Genomic DNA, 17,500 nt, shown 5'->3' with positions numbered 1-17,500 from the left:
AGAGAGAGGTAGAGAGAGGGAATGATTGGAAAGTAAACAGACACAAACAGAGGAGAAAATATTGAAATAGGGAGAGATGGAGAGAGCAAGAAGGTAAGAGAGAGAGAGCAGAGAGAGGGGGAATTATTAGAAAGTAAACAGACACAAACAGAGGAGTAAATAGTGAAAGAGGGAGAGATGGAGAGAGGGAGAGATGGAGAGTGGGAGAGAGCAAGAAGGTAAGAGAGAGATGGAGAGAGAAAGAAAGGAAGCAAGGGAGAGAAACAGAGAGAGAGAGGGGGTAGAGAGAGGGAATGATTAGAAAGTAAACAGACACAAACAGAGGAGAAAATATTGAAAGAGGGAGAGATGGAGAGAGCAAGAAGGTAAGAGAGAGATGGAGAGAGAAAGTCAGGGAACGAGGGAGAGAAACAGAGAGAGAGAGAGAGGGAATGATTAGAAAGTAAACAGACACAAACAGAGGAGAAAATATTGAAAGAGGGAGAGATGGAGAGAGGGAGAGATGGAGAGAGCAAGAAGGTAAGAGAGAGATGGAGAGAGAAAGAAAGGAAGCGAAGGGGAGAAACAGAGAGCGCGAGAGAGAGAGAGCGAGGAGAGAGAGAAACAGAGAGAGAGAGAGAGAGTGCAGCATGAGGAATAGCAACTCAAGTGGAGCGGCACATTAGTGTCTCTGGCTGCTCAGATTGATAAGCTCTTAACCTGCTGCAGTGTGAGTGGAGTAATGCTGTCGATACAGCCGCTGAACAGCCCCTCCAGGAGCCCGGCAGCCCTTACTTACTCTACTGCCATTACACAGCCATAAAACAACAGGCCTGCCAAAGCCCACCACACACACACACACACACACACACACACACATACCAATATCATGCAAGCACACGCATTCTCACACACAAACAACAATCATTCACTTTCTCACACACATACCAAATTGCCGCGAGCGCGCACACACACACACACACACACAGACGCATGCAAGGTTGCACACACACATTCATGCACATTTGCACACACACACACACACAGTCATATGCTCACACACACTGCACACACACACTGCATACATACACAGTCCTGCGTGCACATTCACATTCACGTACACACACACACACACACACACACACACACACACACACACACAGACAAATACAGTTTCCCAGGCTCAGGTCTCTGGGGAAAGGCTGCAGTGTATTACTTGAGTCCAGCGGTGACATGAATCAGCTGGGGGGCAGGTGAGGTGACCGCTGCTGTGCTGACTGATCAGCTGAATCAGACTGCGCTGCCCTGCACTCAACCACTCGCACTCGTCCACCAGCGCACGGGAGAGGCGCTGGAGGACCAAAGGTCAAAGGTCAACTCAATACCTACAGTACAGCACTCCTGCAGCTGCATGACCGCTACCCACATTATACACCAGTTAGGATACAGCTTCATATACAGTAATGTAATACACTCTTAGAAAAAAGGTGCTACTGTACTGTATATAGAACCAAAAATGGTTCTATTGCATGCTTCATATATGGCATACCTACATGGTTCTTTCATCAAAGGAACCTCTAAGGGTTCTTTAAAGCCAGCATGGTTCTACAGTAGATAGCATCCCAGAGAACGCTTTTTTAAAGAGTGTATACAAGGGTCTGTTTCCCAAATGGGTAGTTGCCAACTGTGATAACAACTACCATGGTACAAACACTTACTGTAAGCTTCCCATTATCACATATCACATTTTTAAAAATAAGAGCATATTTGTTAGCTTTTACTGAAATGTTCAGGAAATAGGACTGCACCTGTAATGACTCTAATACTGTCAACTCAGATTTGGCGGTGACGCTACAGAAGATGCATCGTAGTTAGCAATATGCTTTTGGGAAACGCACCCCAGAGTAGCATGAGCCCGCTACTGCAGAGCTGAATACTGTCTTATGAATCAGTTAGAATACAGCTATACCTAAAGAGGACATAGAATGGATGAATCGAGTATTGTACTGTGTTCTCTGATGTTACAATAGTATATATTCAACCTTGATTAATACAAATTAAACTCTATTGCAATTTTAAAAGCCCAATTACATTTTTTAGTGGCTATGTTTAAGTTCAATATTTTTATATGATGGAGGGCACAACCATGCCTCATGTTCCTGATAGCTCTTTGGTTATGCACAACCTCTCCTAATTCATCAAAACCAAGACAAAAATTAATTCCATTCTATGTCACCTTTAAGCAATAAGCCCCGAGAGGCCGTTCTATATCGTGAATATAGCACAGCTGAGGGGTGTAGTTAGGCTTATACAGTTGTACATTTTGAGTCTGCTACAATATAGCTGAATATTATACGCCAGCTCCAAAGCAGTTAAATATTAACTTCATCTCCTTATTACAAACCATTTGTAATAGAGCTGGGTATTGTTAGCCATCTACAACACAGGTGAACATTATAAAGCAGCTACTGTACCATTTATAAGGTCTACAGCTAAATGTCATCAACCAGGCAACATCCACCTAGGAGCAGCACAAGCCACATAGGCAAACCCAGCCTCACACTCAAGCACTCATCAAATCACAGACAACACACACTCACACACAGGTTTGTCTCCCTCAGGCTCTTGGCTACAGAATGTGTGTGTGTGTGTGTGTGTGTGTGTGTATGAGACTGTGTATGTGTGTGTGAATGTAAGACTGTGTGCGTGTGTTTGTCTCTGTGCGTGCTGTATGTGCGTATATGTGTGTATGTGTATGTGTGTGTGTGTGTGTGTGTGTATGTGTGTGTGTGTGTGTGCCTGTCTGTCTGTCTGTCTGTCTGTCTGTCTGTTCTCCACAGCACTCTGGGCGTCTGTCTGAGCAGCGATAAGGGAGCGGGCAGACAGGCCACCGCGTAGGGCCAGGCGGCATCACACACATGGCCAAAGTGAGGGGAATAGCAAGGAGGGCAGTGGGAGAGAAATGTCAGAGCTCCCATTCATTTCAGAATGCTAATGTGTAGGATACGGCGAGATACACTGTATGTATGTGCTACAGAGGAAGAGAGAAAGAGAGAGAGAGAGAGAAAAAAAGAGAGAAAGAGAAAGAAGAGAGAGATAGATAGAGAAAGAGGAAAGAGTTGAGTTGGGAGTTGTTGAGAGCTTGGTTATTTTCCACCACTCTTCCACACCTCCCCGGGAGGTGAACCCAACCCCTCTGGCCAAGTCTGTTGTAGCTCTGTGTAGGGGTGGGAAGTACTTTGCCAGACGATAATGTCACAATACTTTGTGTCCACAACAATGACAGTATCAAGATACAGTGATCCTGAAATACTTGATACACTGCAAGAAAATAAGCGATATCTGTGTAACTGTGCAACATCTATAGTTCTGTACCTGAATAAGAACAACTACTCTGAAACAGACAAAAAAGTGAAGTCCGTGACACTTTACCTGAGTAAGTTTCCTTATTCAAGTCACGTTTTCCTCATACATTACAGTAACAGGTACCATCGCGCGAAGTCATGAAGGAGATGGAGGAACCTGTGTTGCCATACCACGCGACACAATCTTACCACATCAACATATTGTCATATCCCTATACTTCTGTGTGTGTATTTGTGTGTTTGTGAGAAAGCGACTATGTGTGTGTGTGTGTGTGTGTGTGTGTGTGTGTGTCAGTGTGAGTGTGTGTATGCTCCAAGGAGCTGTGTATTTTCCTGAACACCCTTATTTCTCAGGCTCCTCTACACAAACCCAGGTGAGTTTACTCTTACACACACTCCACACACACAGCACAAACCATCTCTCCTGTGCATAAACGTGAAACGTTTTGCATGTCATTTGCTTCCCTGCGACTCCTGCTTGAGTCTCTTATCTCCACATGCACTTCAATGTGTGTGTGTTCCAGAGTGTGTGTGTGTGTGTGCGCATGTGTGTGTGTGTGCACTTAAATATGGCATGGCACACAGGAAGCGGCGGGCCCGATAAGGCCACACTTGGACCATCCTGGATGGAGAAGACCTCTCTGCGGCTCATGCTCTCCGAGCATATGTGTGTGGGTGTGTGTATGTGTGATGCTTTCCAAGCATGTGTGTGTGTGTTTGTGTGTATGTGTGTGTGTGTGTGTGTGTGTGTGTGCGTGTGTGTGATGCTCTCAGAGTGTGTGTGTGTGTGTGTGTGAGATGCTCTCCAAGCATGTGTGTGTGTGTGTGTGTGTGTGTGTGTGTGTGTGTGTGTGATGGTCTCTTAGTGTGTGTGTGTGTGTGTGTGTGTGTGTGTGTGTGTGTGTGTGTGTGTGTGTGTGTGATGCTCTCTTAGTGTGTGTGTGTGTGTGTGTGTGTGTGTGTGTGTGTGTGTGTGTGTGATGCTCCGAGCTGAAGCGCTGCTGATAGGGACCGGCATGAAGCTGGACCAGCGCCAGGAAAGCAATCACATTTTTGTCGCCACACGGGCTTCACCTGATAACCCCCCCTGCACACACACACACACACACACACACACACACACACACACCACGCACCACACACACACACACACACACACACACACACACACATACAAACACACACACACACACACACACACACACACACACACACACACACACACACACACACACACACACACACACACACAGACACAGACAAAGACACACCACGCCACACACACACACACTGGCTAGTAGCACATCTTCAAACGCTAGTCAGTCTGAAGAGGATGCCTCTGGTACTAGACAATAACCTGCCTGTGAGCACCGAAACCCGTCCGTCACTCGGACTGCCAGTAGAGCCGGGGCTGATCTGAGGGCCGATCAATACTAATCTATTCACAGAACTGGAACTCACAAATAAACCGAATGCACGGCAGACTTGGGGAAATTGCTTTCAGCTCTTAACACTGCTCTAATTAAGCTATTGTTACATGCACAAGGCCTTATTTGGTTGGTCTATCTATCCCTGTGTCCTTGTTGCTTGTAGATCAAATGCACCACATAACTGGATTTAGGTCTACTCCTTTCTATAGCTATGTAGCCTGTGTTGTTTGTATATATTTTCTCTATATTGTATTTTTGCATGTTGTCTACACAGTATTTAGTCAATTTGTTGTATTGTATGCTGTCTTCAATACATATTCTCTGTGCTGCTAGAATGCCACCACCAGCCGAAGCCAAATTCCTTGTGTGTGATTTTCTCACTCGGCCAAATAGATCCGATTCCAAATGTGGTGGTGTGTGCAGTCTAGTGAGCCCATTCTCGTTTGAGGAATATTGTTTCTGTCCGGCCGGGCACAGCGCTTTCCTCCATGGCATCACCTGTGTACCATCAGCAGCATGGGTGAATGGCAGCAAACATGCGCTCCGTTTGAGAGCAGCTTTTGTTCACTCTCCGCTCAGCCATAAGGTCACAGACATCATTACATAATATGACACATTCACCATTTCTGAGCGGCCGGAGAGAGAGAGAGAGAGAGAGAGGGAGGGAGAGAGAGAGAGGGAGAGCAAGAGAGTGAGAGAAAGGGAGAGAGAGAGAGAGGGGATAGCAGAATGCCAGTGCGGAAATGAGCCATCAGCTGCCTCTCACTCATGATTCCAGGCGGTTATACTAGGGCATTCATCATTACATTACTTTTAGTAGATTACAGCAGGCTACCTCTTCTCTAAATACTTCCAGTCCATCGGCACAGACCTTCCCTCAGTTAAGAGCCTGAGTGATGTTGACTGTGTCATGACTACTGTCTGACTGAGAGCTGACTAATAAAGTTAATGCTATAGAGTACTACAGACCAAAGATCTATCTGTCTAAATCCAATGTATTATGTTCAAACAGAAGAACACACAAACAAGTCCAAACAATAGCTGAGATAAAGGAATTTGCAAATCATCTGTGTTGCTTGACCAGCTCAGACACACAACTTCAGGACTTGAGTGTGTCTGTAGCCTACCATGTGTGTGTGTGTGTGTGTGTGTGAGAGAGAGAGAGAGAGAGAGAGAATCAGAGAGAAAGAGAATCAGAGAGAGAGAGAGAGAGTCTGTGTCTGTGTATGGGGGTAGGCTACTGACATTCACAGAGAACGCTGTTTAATTAGGACCCGCGGTAATGAGTCAATGAAGCGAAAGATGAGCATTGCTGCACAGACTCAAAGATTCAGCTGTTTCTTTGCGTCGCATTTACGAACAAACCAAATCCTAACGAATCCACAAAACCCATTCACAGCTGCCACGAACCCCTGAGCTAGCCCATCTTAACAAGTGTCTGTGCTGGAGCTGAGAGGAGAGGAGGCAAGCGGGAGAGTTGGCCGGCAATCAGAGGAGTCTGCCCACAACACAAACAGCGCCACACAATCACCAGCCATTCAAATCGCCGAAAGCCCTCTCAACCTGTCAATGAATGCATTTATTACCTTAGCAACAAAACAACGTCGGAGTCCACTCCTGGCTATTTTAGTGTCCTTAGCAACAAGCCGAAAGCAGGTTCATGACACAGATGACTTGCAGAGGGCGGAGAGCCGTTCGGAGAGGAGGGAAAAGACGAAAATCACGTCGTAAGGAGCGCAAGAGGAAAACTACCGTTGCAGCGTTCGCTTCTATCAGTGTGTCCGGACAGCTGAGCGCAGCGACCAGTCAGAGGACGAGAGCGGGATCCGTGCGTGGTGTGTGTTCCTCCATGTCAGTGTACGAGTGCATGCAAGCGAGAGTGTATCTCGGAGAGTGTGTGAGAAAGCAAGAGGGAGAGAATGGAGAGAGAAGCGAGGGAGAGTGGAGTGTGGGAGTGTCTACACAAATGCTGTAGCAATGCACAAACACAGGGAGGGAGGGAGGGTGGGGGTGATTGAAGAGAAAAGGAGATGTGTATCAAATGAAACAAATCAATAGACAGCCCACATGTGTAGAAAGAAAACTGAAAACGAGAGGGAGATGGCTGGAGATGAGAGAGGTCAGGTGGCTTTGGATAGGAAAGTGGGAGCTTTGGGTAAGGCCGGTCAGGGGTGTCGCTAGAAATTTTGGACACCCCAGAAACTAGCCCCAAAACTGCCTGATTTTTATCTCCTATCTCCTGTGTTGGATTTCTTAAAACAACAAGTCTCTAAACTACGGACTAGTAATTGATATAGCCTAATTTCAGTGCAGGTTAACTAATTGCATCTTCACTGACTTTCAAAATAACATTGCAAGTTAGCATCTCATTGGTATTCACATTATATTCAACCATACTTCCCTCACATTCCCTCCTTCTCGCTATCTCATTAACTTCTGCTGACTTTCCAAACGTTAACTTTGTTGCAGCCTTTGTCCAGGTCAGGTGAAATAAAATTATGGCTACTGGCAGAAATTATCAAGCCATTACGTTTATTTGTTTTGGACAACGGATTTGTGAAGTTTATGTGAACTGAGTCGCCGTCATTAATTCGTTTTGGACACACCGAGTCGACTCCACTTTCCACTTTGCATTTGACATGTCAGGGATCTCTACAACGTGTCACCTGACGGTGCGTCGGTGCGTTGATGCAAGGATAATTGTCTCGCCGGTTATCTGTATTTTACAAATTAAACGAAACTTTACGGGGGGGAATAGTCTACTCCGCGCCATAGGTTCTGGGAGCCCAACGGTTGTGAAAAACTGGATTATTTTCAGATCCGATATACACTCTTTAAAAAGTGTTTTTTGGGTGCTATAGCCTATACCATACAGGCCATTAAAGAATCCTTAGGGGTTCCTTAGATGAACCATTCAAAATGGTTTAAAGAATCATTAGGGGTGCCATGAAGCATGTAGGCCTAATAGAACATGTTTGGTTCTTTTTAACAAAATCAATTCTCTCTCTCTTTCTCTCTCTCTCTCTCTCTCCTCTCCTCTCTGGGAGCAGTGGTTTTGTAATGCAGATTATGGAAGTCATTCAGACTCTTATTTACCAAGCTTGCTGTAAACAGCACAGACATCATGTTTTAAAGATTGATGATTTAAGATGGCCTTAATTGAAGGTTGTTCATGCTATAGACATGCAGTCAAGGTCATGTTATAGGCCTATGGTTGAAGTGAGACTTTGATGGTTCTTACTCATCATGGTTGTAAAAGATCATGATATTCTTGTGTGCAATATAGGCCTATTTTACTGGACAACTGTAAATTTGGGAACATTATATTTGGGATTACGTAGAATTGAACTACTGCATGGTGTGTGCACTAACTGCAACTGCATATACACCCTATTATTATTATTAATTGTCTGTTTAATAGTCAGATAAAACACAGTCCTTTTTGTCATAAAGTGAATCCTGTAGCTGTTCGGTTAGTCTCTGCTCCTGAGTCTCCAAATGGAAACAAAGGTCTCGGTTCAGAAGGAGCCATATGATCTCAGCATGGGATTAACACAAACAGAGCTTCAGCAGCGACGAAGCTAATGAATACTATGTTAGCGCTCTGTACTGTGTGAAAGGGTTTCAAACATTTTATGGAAACCTATAAAAAAAATTGAGTTTGTTCATCTTTTAATGAATAATGAATAACCATTACAAGCAAAAATGATAGAATAATTAATGTTGTTTTACAACTATAGCTGTAATTGATTATATAATTGAATTACTGTAGCTATCAGCCTACTGTCAAATTCTTGATGAAAAGCAAAACATTCTTATGATTTTGTCCATCTGAGTGGGAGAGTGGTGTACACAGTGATCTGTTTAATTCATTCATTCATTTAAGGGCTATGATGACATTCTGCCATTCTGAACGCAGGGCTAAAATACATGCACTGTGAAGCACTGCTGTTTTCTTTAGAGCCAGGCTGCCTCAACGGCAGGATCCTTCACTTGAGTGATTAGGCTTTTAGAGGGTCCTGTCTAATGCTTCTCATGCCAGGGCCACTGTTTCCTATAGAAGAACTAGATGGACTGCATTCCAGTACAAAATATGACTGCTGCTCAGTCTGGCACATTCTCTCTGTGAAAACAAATCACGCTTGTCAATTTGTCTTCATCTCTTACGCCATCCCCTACTCTTACTCTTGCCAGTTTTGTATAAATGATTAAGTGTGTGTGTGTGTGTGTGTGTGTGTGTATGTCCGTGGATGTGTGTTCATGTGTGTGTGCTTATGTGTGTGTTCATGCATGAGCATGCGTGTTTGCATGTGTACTCTGTGTGTGCGTGTGTGTGTGTGTGTGTGTGTGTGTTTGTGTGTGTATTTACAGTTTATCCACCTCTGACATTTCAGAAAGAGTTTATCCACCTCTTATTACATATTTGTAACACTCAGAAATCACACTACAATCACAGTGTGTGCACTTTACCATTTAATACCACCTGCATTGTTATAGACAACCTCAATTTTCTCAGCTCTTATTTTACCACTTCACCTCTGTGTGTTTGTGTGAATGTGTGCATGCCTGTGAGTGTGCACGAGAGAGAGAGAGAGAGAGAGAGAGTGCGTGTGCATGTGTGCGTGCGTTCTTGTAGAAATGTAGCATACATTTCAATCATCCTCTACCAGCAACCCTTCGCTCAACTCCACCATCTACAGGCCGATTGGTGTACAGTCACTAAATGCACACATATACTGTATGAATTTATTGTATGGCCCCCCATGAATGGAATTCCACAAAACTTGCCATGCTTTCAGAGGGTGCGATAATGATCATGCACTTCAATTTCGTACACTTCCAACATACAAAAAAACTTTGATCATCCCATGCCCCACTAGCCTGGTCATACCAAACCCTCGTAAGGCCGCACGGTTCTCAAGATATTCATAGAAAACTGTGTCCGGCCTACCCTCCTTTTTTTGGGGGGGGGGGGGGGGGGGGTCCGGTGCAGCAATGGTTCCGTATCATTCTAGTGTCCAAGGAGTACTGAAGAAAAAATAATAATAAACAATAACAAATGAAACATCTGGAACAAATAAAACTCTGACTAAACATATTAAACTTTGCTAGTGCGGTGGTCAGTCATAATAAAACTAAACCTACTGCATATGACTCACAAGCTACACTAGCGGCGGTCATAATAGCTAAGTGAGGTGAAGTAGTTCATATGTATTTTGGTCTTAATTATATTCATAGAGTCAAAATTAAAAACTGATTTCCACAGTAATTTTTCTACAAGTATTCACTGTTGATGGGCTTGTGTTGTGAATGTGATTCAGGTCTTCAATTTCCTGAGGAGGGGCCTGTGATCATTCAACATCTTCCGGAGACCCCCGTGGACGTTGTAGCAGTCAGTGGCCACTGCCATCTTATTTTGCACTGTGCCGTGTTCCTGAGGGGGCAGCAGTGCAACAAAGCGGGACATATCAAGGCTGGACAAGTTAATAAGACGGGCCTGGCCCTGCGGTGTGCGTGGAGCTACGCTAGCTAGACTCCCTGCCTGGTGTGTGTGGAGCTACAGTAGCTAGACTCCCTGCCTGGTGTGCGTGGAGCTACAGTAGCTAGACTCCCTGCCTGGTGTGCGTGGAGCTACAGTAGCTAGACTCCCTGCCTGGTGTGCGTGGAGCTACAGTAGCTAGACTCCCTGCCTGGTGTGCGTGGAGCTACAGTAGCTAGACTCCCTGTCTGGTGTGCGTGGAGCTACAGTAGCTAGACTCCCTGCCTGGTGTGCGTGGAGCTACGCTAGCTAGACTCCCTGCCTGGTGTGCGTGGAGCTACGCTAGCTAGACTCCCTGCCTGGTGTGCGTGGAGCTACAGTAGCTAGACTCCCTGTCTGGTGTGCGTGGAGCTACAGTAGCTAGACTCCCTGCCTGGTGTGTGTGGAGCTACAGTAGCTAGACTCCCTGCCTGGTGTGCGTGGAGCTACGCTAGCTAGACTCCCTGGTGGCAGCAGCTGAAAAGAGAACGCTCCACAGACTGCTGGCCATCCTCAGCACACCGCCGCGCCGTCATCAAACAGAGAGGCTTGTTCAGTGACAGGCTATGAAGTGCAATACAAACAGACTGAAAAAGTCCTTTGCCCCCCCCCCCCCACCCTCTGATTGTGCAACAACTCCACTGTTGTAGGGAGAGGAGGATTAACAGGATTGTTAATCTTGTACAATGGCTCTATCCCAAAATAAATATCTCTCGTCGTATTCATAAACAACACTTATTATTTCAAAATCAATATATTCAATAAATAGTTTCCCTTAACTGTACTACTGTGGTACTGAGCTGCTAGAAATTCTATTATTGAAGTTAATCTATCTATCTATCTATCTATCATCCACCATCTGTGAAAATACAGTTTTTGAACATACACTGCCCCATATGTATTATTGAATTAGCTGTTTTTTAATAGGAAGAGTTAAACATACACCGGCCTGAAGAACATACACAAACTCAGCAGATGTCTATATATCTAGAAATTGCACATACTTTCTTGACCACTAGAAGACACTGTTCAGAAACCTTAACAGCACGCAATAATTGATTTGGGAAAGATTCTTGAAAAATTGTAGTCTTCTGAGTAAAGCTTGAATGAAGGCCATTAGTTAAAAGACTACAATCTTTCAAGAATCTTTCCCAAAATCTTGTCAAAGTCTGTTAGTGTAAGGTAGGCTTTACTTGTACATGAAATTACTCAGTTTTACTGTGAGTTAACTACAGACAAAGCAGGGCGTGACTTGTTGGTAAGGCCCACCCTCCAAGATAGTCATCAATGTGCACCTGGGCAAATGCTAGCAGCCATAGGTGACAAAGGGGGGTGTGAAGGCCCCCCATTCTTGCCCACCTAAAGAATACAATGGAGAATCACACCTGGGCAGAGACGATTGAATTGAACCCACAACTTTTCAGTTGGGGCAAATGCATTCTGGCCAAATTAGTACAAATATTAATACTAGTACAATTCATATTTTCAAGACTTTGAAATGTTAAATGTTTTATTATTTCATTTGTCCCATGCTCTTATTTATTATTATCTCCTATTTTTATTTCATTTTCGGATGATGTAAAGCATATCGAGTTACCATGTATTAAGTGTTCTAGACAAATAAAACGTTGCCTCGTTAGTAGATGGTAATGGAATAAAGCTGTTTAACTTAACTTTGGTTTGTGTATGTATATCAGTAATGGTAGTAGCTGTTTTCCTGTCATTATGGTTCATGTCCTTCACATCTGGATCTGACACGTCATAGGCTACCCCTGGGTTGGGTAAACCCTGCCTGATCTCCTGGCGATTTGGACTTCGCCCTGCAGCTCAGGCTGGAACCCTGCACATCTATCTCTCTGGCTTCCTGTCCAAAAGTTGCACCCGGCTCGTTGGTCTGATTGGTTGAAGGACTATCCAAAAGCATAGTCATTTGAATTACTGTATGCCAGTTGATCTTGTGCAGTAGAAATAAAGCACAGACTCCCCAGACTAATGTTCAATCTTAAAAGATTGAGCTTAGTATGGTGATAGCCAGACTAGGCTACCTCATCATTCCAGAGCGCATGTTCATCCAGTAGTTATCTCTAGGCTGTGTTCAGCTTTTCTATTGGTCCTATTGCCATTTTCTATCCACTTGACCCTGATGTCAGAATGTCATAATGTCAAGAAAAATGTTCACAATGTTAATTTGACTCTACAGTACTTACACATGTGGAAAGGCAGGTGTGTCAAGTTGATTGATTGTTATTCTTTCACACAGACTTACATCACAGACCACATGGAGGTGCAAACAATATCGAATTTCCTGTGTGATTTCAATGGCGAAGCACCTCCAACAGCATGGTGTACCCGGTTACCCATGGGTTACCGCTCAAAAACGCCCACAAATGCCTGTATGTTTGTGTGAAAGAATAACCTGGCACAAAGAATTGTGGGTCGTCATGGTCACCTTCATTGTAGGCCTTATATACCCCCCTATGCTAAAGGAGACAGAACACACAGACTCCGCCCGTAAGGAAAAAGTTAGGTTTTAATGGGAAGAGCCTGTCCTCAGGGTTCACACAGGTCTGGAGAATATACACAGAGTACTCGGAGTGGAGTTTTGTATATAAAAAGAAATTGCACATACTTTCTTGACCACTAGATGGCACTGTTCACACCCCATCACAGCAGGCAAAGATGCAGCCGCCAACACCAACCTTAATCTGGGGATGGCCCATGGCAGTCAGCACATACTTAGCTCAAACACACTACAGTTCACGCCACATCCATGGGCTCATCCACCCAGTCGTCTCAGCTAAGCATACACCTCTCGCGTACTAAACTATGTCAATTCCAGTCAATGTCGCAATGTGACATTTCTTGCTGAATAAAAATGTAAAACTTCGCATTAAAAAGCAACTGGTTAGATAATCAATAGATAGCTTCTGAGTTCTAACCTATGTGTCTTTATGGCATTAAAATAAAAGTTTACACATCATTGCTATACATATATTCTTTTTTTTACATACAATATACTTTCCATATTCATGTGATGACCAAGCATTTCTGATTATAATTTAATAAATTGAATGTATTTTTGTCTACATTCTTCTTATGGTCAACATTAAAGTGAGGAGAGAGCTTCAAGGGAAGTCTTTTTAAGCTACACAGTTAAGTCTTCCAGTTTGTACCTTGCAAGGGTAAAATTGAGACGCCATCCAATGACGCTAAGGGTCTCTTTAGTCACTCATATTATTACATTTATAACAAAAACATATCGGTCACTGTAATAACATCATGGTTTCCATCGTGGTTGGCGTGCAGAGGAAAACTGCAACAATATTTCACTTGAGATGACTGACAGGTCTGACAAATTAAGGAACCCATTAAAAAACACATGTGAACACACGCACGCATGCACGCAGCCTCACACACACACACACACACACACACACACACACAGAGAGACTCTGAGGGAGTAAAATGAATCTATACAAACACACAGACACAAGGGTCTCACAGGGTTTTGATTGAAGCCTAACGCAATTGATTGTCTCTCCACATCAGGATATCAAACACACGCGCACAGAGGGGTGACTAGGTGTGTGTGTGTATGTACTGTATGTGTGTGTGAGTATGTGTGAGTATGTGTGTGTGTGTGTGTGTGTGTGTGTGTGGAGGAAGGCTTCGTCACGTCACAGCATGCACGGGCAGCACGTGTCACGGGGAAGCGGAGAGAGAGGGACTGCATGCAGTTCACCGAGACTCAACGCAACTCAGTTTGTACTGTGTGATTCATACCGATTCAGAATCGCTGGAAACGACTCCGTTTGCACTGTGTGATTCATACTGGGTCCGAATCGCTGGAAACGACTCAGTTTGTACTGTGTGATTCATACTGGTTCAGACTCGCTGGAAACGACTCAGTTTGTATTGTGTGATTCATACGGATTCAGAATAGCTGGAAACAACAGTTTGTATTGTGTGATTCTTACTACTTCAAAATCGTTAGAAATGACTCAGTTTGTATTGTGTGATTCATATCGGTTCAGAATCGCTGGAAGCAACTCAGGCTTTGTATTATGATTCATATCGGTTCAGAATCGCTGGCAGAGACTCAGTTCGTACTGTGTGATTCACACAGGTTAAGAATGACTCAAAGTGACTCAGTTTGTGCTGTGTGGTTCATTGACTGATTTGGTTGGTGTCTGCGTCTGCGTCTGTGAGTGACTCCTCCTGGTCAGCTCTCTCAGGAGTGTGGGAGAGTCTCCGGTGATCAGTTGCATTGTTGAGTTTGATTGACAGCGTCTGGTCCGGTCTCTGGTGTGTTCGACAGCTTCCGGTCTCTGGGTGTGTTTGACAGCGTTTGTCCCGGCGCCTGTGTATGCGTGTGCTTGTGTGTGTGTGTGTGTGTGTGTGTGTGTGTGTGAGAGAGAGAGTGTGTGTGTGTGTGTCTGAGGCGGCGAGAGCAGAGCATCGATAGCGAGGCGGACTCCTGCGGTCTCAGTTCATGTCGATGGTGTTGAAGACCCACTCGGTGAACTTCTTGAGCTTGGCCGAGGCGTTCAGAGACTCCTCCTGCAGACGCTGGTTATCGTCCCGCAGACTCTGGATCTGGGCCTGCAGATTTAGCTTGGCATCCTTCTCCTGCAGAGGGAGACACGCACACACACACACAAATAAGTTGATTATCATCAATAATATAAATCAATAAAATATAGTTCACTCCACTATCTATATCGCAGTATGCAGTGATCACTGTGAAGCCGTCCTATAGTGTGTGTGTGTGTGTGTGTGTGTGTGTGTGTGTGTGTGTGTGTGTGTGTGTGTGTGTGTGTAAGCTGTGCTATAATATGCTGTAGGTTGTGTGTAATAGTGTGTTTAATATGAGGAAAATATGCCCCAATCTGTTGGGGTGAAACAGACGACAGCTCACCTTCTTCAGGTCATCCTGCAACAGCTTGACCATCGACTCCAGCTGACTGACCTTCCCCAGGAGACAGGCTGGCATCTCACTAGATAGAGGGAGAAAGAGATGGATGGATAGATAGATGGAGAGAGAGGGAGAGAGAAAGAAAGAGAGGGGGAGAGAGAGAGAGGAGATACAGACAGAGAGAGATAGACAGGAAAGGTGGATGGGAGGGAAGGGGAGATCAGGAAAGCACAGGAGGGGGGAACGAGCAACAGAGGGAGAGATGGAGAGAGATGGAGAGAGAGATGGAGAGAGATGGAGAGAGATGGAGAGAGATAGAGAGATGGGGGTAAGAGGTAAGATAACATTGCAGTGAGATAACTGATAACTACACAGTACCAAACATCTCTCTGTGAAGGTCAAAAAAACCCCTCAGGCCTCATGACTGGATCAACACAACAGCACTGTGATGGACACCAGGAGACATTTTGAAAAGGGCCGTAATGATGTGTATGAGTGGCAGTGGGACTGGGGTGCAGTTCCTTACGCAGGCGAGGGGTGGCGCTGTGGGGCAGTCTGGGGCTCGGCCTGCTGGGAGATGGCACTGCCATCTTGGACAGACAGGAAGTTGGCTCTCTGAGCTGGAGATTGGGACGAGAAGAAAACACAGTCAGATACATCCTACGTACCAACAACCTGATACAGACGGCCCTTACAGAGATAACTGCTGATTGAACTGATTCTGTTTAAAATTCCTTGAACCTTGGTGCTATCTGGGTGAACCAGTCTGCATTAACACGAGTCTTGTACAAAGACAAGGATACGTCTTCACCAGAGGGTGTAGAATGGCATGTCCACTCCATTTCACAGGAAAAAATAACTATTTTTTAGTTCCAGCTCTGGATCCAACTAGCTCTGAACCAATTTGTTTTTGGTCAAAATTCTCTGAATAGTACAACATCTAGAGCATGACCCAGAATGGAGCCAGTTCTCTGTTGGTGGAAACGGCCCATTACTGAATGTCTGGAGCCTGTGGTTACAAATAACCTAAGCGCCCTCTAGTGGCTGTATGACGCCAGTTTTTCCCCAGCTTCACAGGTTTCAGCAGGTTTCAGGAAGTTAAACTGGTCCTTTTTAAGACCATCATGGATGACATTTTGGTTCGATATTCAAAAACACAAAGGAATTCCAGACCTACTAGTAAATACATTTGCATTGTAATAAATTCTATCTGAGCTGCAAAGTTTCTGCTAAGTAGTTATCAGTGCCAAGTTATTCTTATTTGCCGTTTTATTAAATTGTGAAACATCTGTAGGGCTCAGAGAGAGAGCGAGAGAACTACAATACCGAACAAATTCAATCTCTGCTGCCAGAAAATTAGCGTTAAATGAGCATTTAATAATAAAACATAATCAAGATCTACCTAAATGTATTCAACATGTAGTTCACAATACTTTACTGTATTTACAGTAGCATGTCCAGCTCACCTTCGAAGGCCTTGGCGGCGTCCACCAGGTCAGACCAGTCGAGGCCGCGGTCAGCACTGGCGTCCGGCAGTGGCATGAGGGGGGGGTCGGGGAGAGGCCGTCGCAGGTCCGCCTCAAACACACACGCCTCCTGAGACGTCAGGTCACCTGTGGTAGTGACCAGACAGACGGAGAAACACAACATTTAGGGCCTTTGCACACTCAGTGTGTTTCATGCAAAACTGTCGGACGAATGAAAAATAAACATGAGGTCACGTTGTCTTAATCACATTTGCAACACCAACTCAGTGTTCAGAATGTGACTGAAATACTGATGTTTAGTGATTTTGTGTGTGTGTGTGTGTGTGTGTGTGTGTGTGTGTGTGTGTGTGTGTCTCACCGAGGGACTTGGCTCCCTGGTTGTAGGAGTGCTGATGTTGCGGCGCGTGTGTGTGTGTGTATGTTTGTGTGTAGGAGGGCTGGCGCTGAGGAGCATGAGTGTGTGTGTGTGTGTGTGTGTGTGTGTGTGTGTGTGTGTGTGTGTGTGTGTGCGTGTCTCACCGAGGGACTTGGCTCCCTGGTTGTAGGAGGGCTGGTGTTGCGGCGCGTGTGTGTGTGTGTATGTGTGTGTGTAGGAGGGCTGGCGCTGAGGAGCATGAGTGTGTGTGTGTGTGTGTGTGTGTGTGTGTGTGTGTCTCACCGAGGGACTTGGCTCCCTGGTTGTAGGAGGGCTGGCGCTGCGGTGCGTGGCGTGCGGTGGGCGAGCGGGGCATGGTGGAGCAGCTGAACAGGCCGTCGGAGGGCACAGAGGTCACGGGGTCACGCTGCCCGCTGTAGATGCTCTCGTC

At 45.1% G+C, this 17,500-nt stretch overlaps 2 protein-coding genes across 6 annotated transcripts in view; both read right to left on the bottom strand.

The window, feature by feature from the left end:
• LOC134067356 (regulator of G-protein signaling 6-like) overlaps positions 1–6,493 on the bottom strand; it is a 70,653-nt gene extending 64,160 nt beyond the window's left edge. Inside the window, exon 1 of the mRNA XM_062522610.1 lies at positions 6,361–6,493. The gene's annotated coding sequence lies outside the window, so the exon portion shown is untranslated. The remainder of the gene's footprint in view (positions 1–6,360) is intronic.
• Positions 6,494–12,804: 6,311 nt separating this feature from the next.
• The window catches only part of LOC134067477 (signal-induced proliferation-associated 1-like protein 1), a 71,314-nt gene continuing 66,618 nt past the window's right edge, over positions 12,805–17,500 (bottom strand). For all 5 annotated transcript variants that reach the window (XM_062522758.1, XM_062522760.1, XM_062522761.1 and 2 more), the window contains exons 17-21: positions 17,353–17,500; positions 16,674–16,820; positions 15,734–15,827; positions 15,211–15,289; positions 12,805–14,921 (exon numbers count right to left, since the gene is read on the bottom strand). The exon at positions 17,353–17,500 is cut by the window's right edge and continues 54 nt beyond it. In XM_062522758.1, the coding sequence (XP_062378742.1) occupies positions 14,778–14,921; positions 15,211–15,289; positions 15,734–15,827; positions 16,674–16,820; positions 17,353–17,500 (612 nt within the window). In that variant the 3' untranslated portion in view covers positions 12,805–14,777. The remainder of the gene's footprint in view (positions 14,922–15,210; positions 15,290–15,733; positions 15,828–16,673; positions 16,821–17,352) is intronic.

The sequence above is a fragment of the Sardina pilchardus genome, chromosome 20, assembly GCF_963854185.1.
Source record: "Sardina pilchardus chromosome 20, fSarPil1.1, whole genome shotgun sequence".
Lineage (NCBI taxonomy): Eukaryota > Metazoa > Chordata > Actinopteri > Clupeiformes > Clupeidae > Sardina > Sardina pilchardus.
The sequence above is the reverse complement of the archived record's forward strand: the minus strand, read 5'-3'. Positions and strand labels throughout refer to the sequence as shown.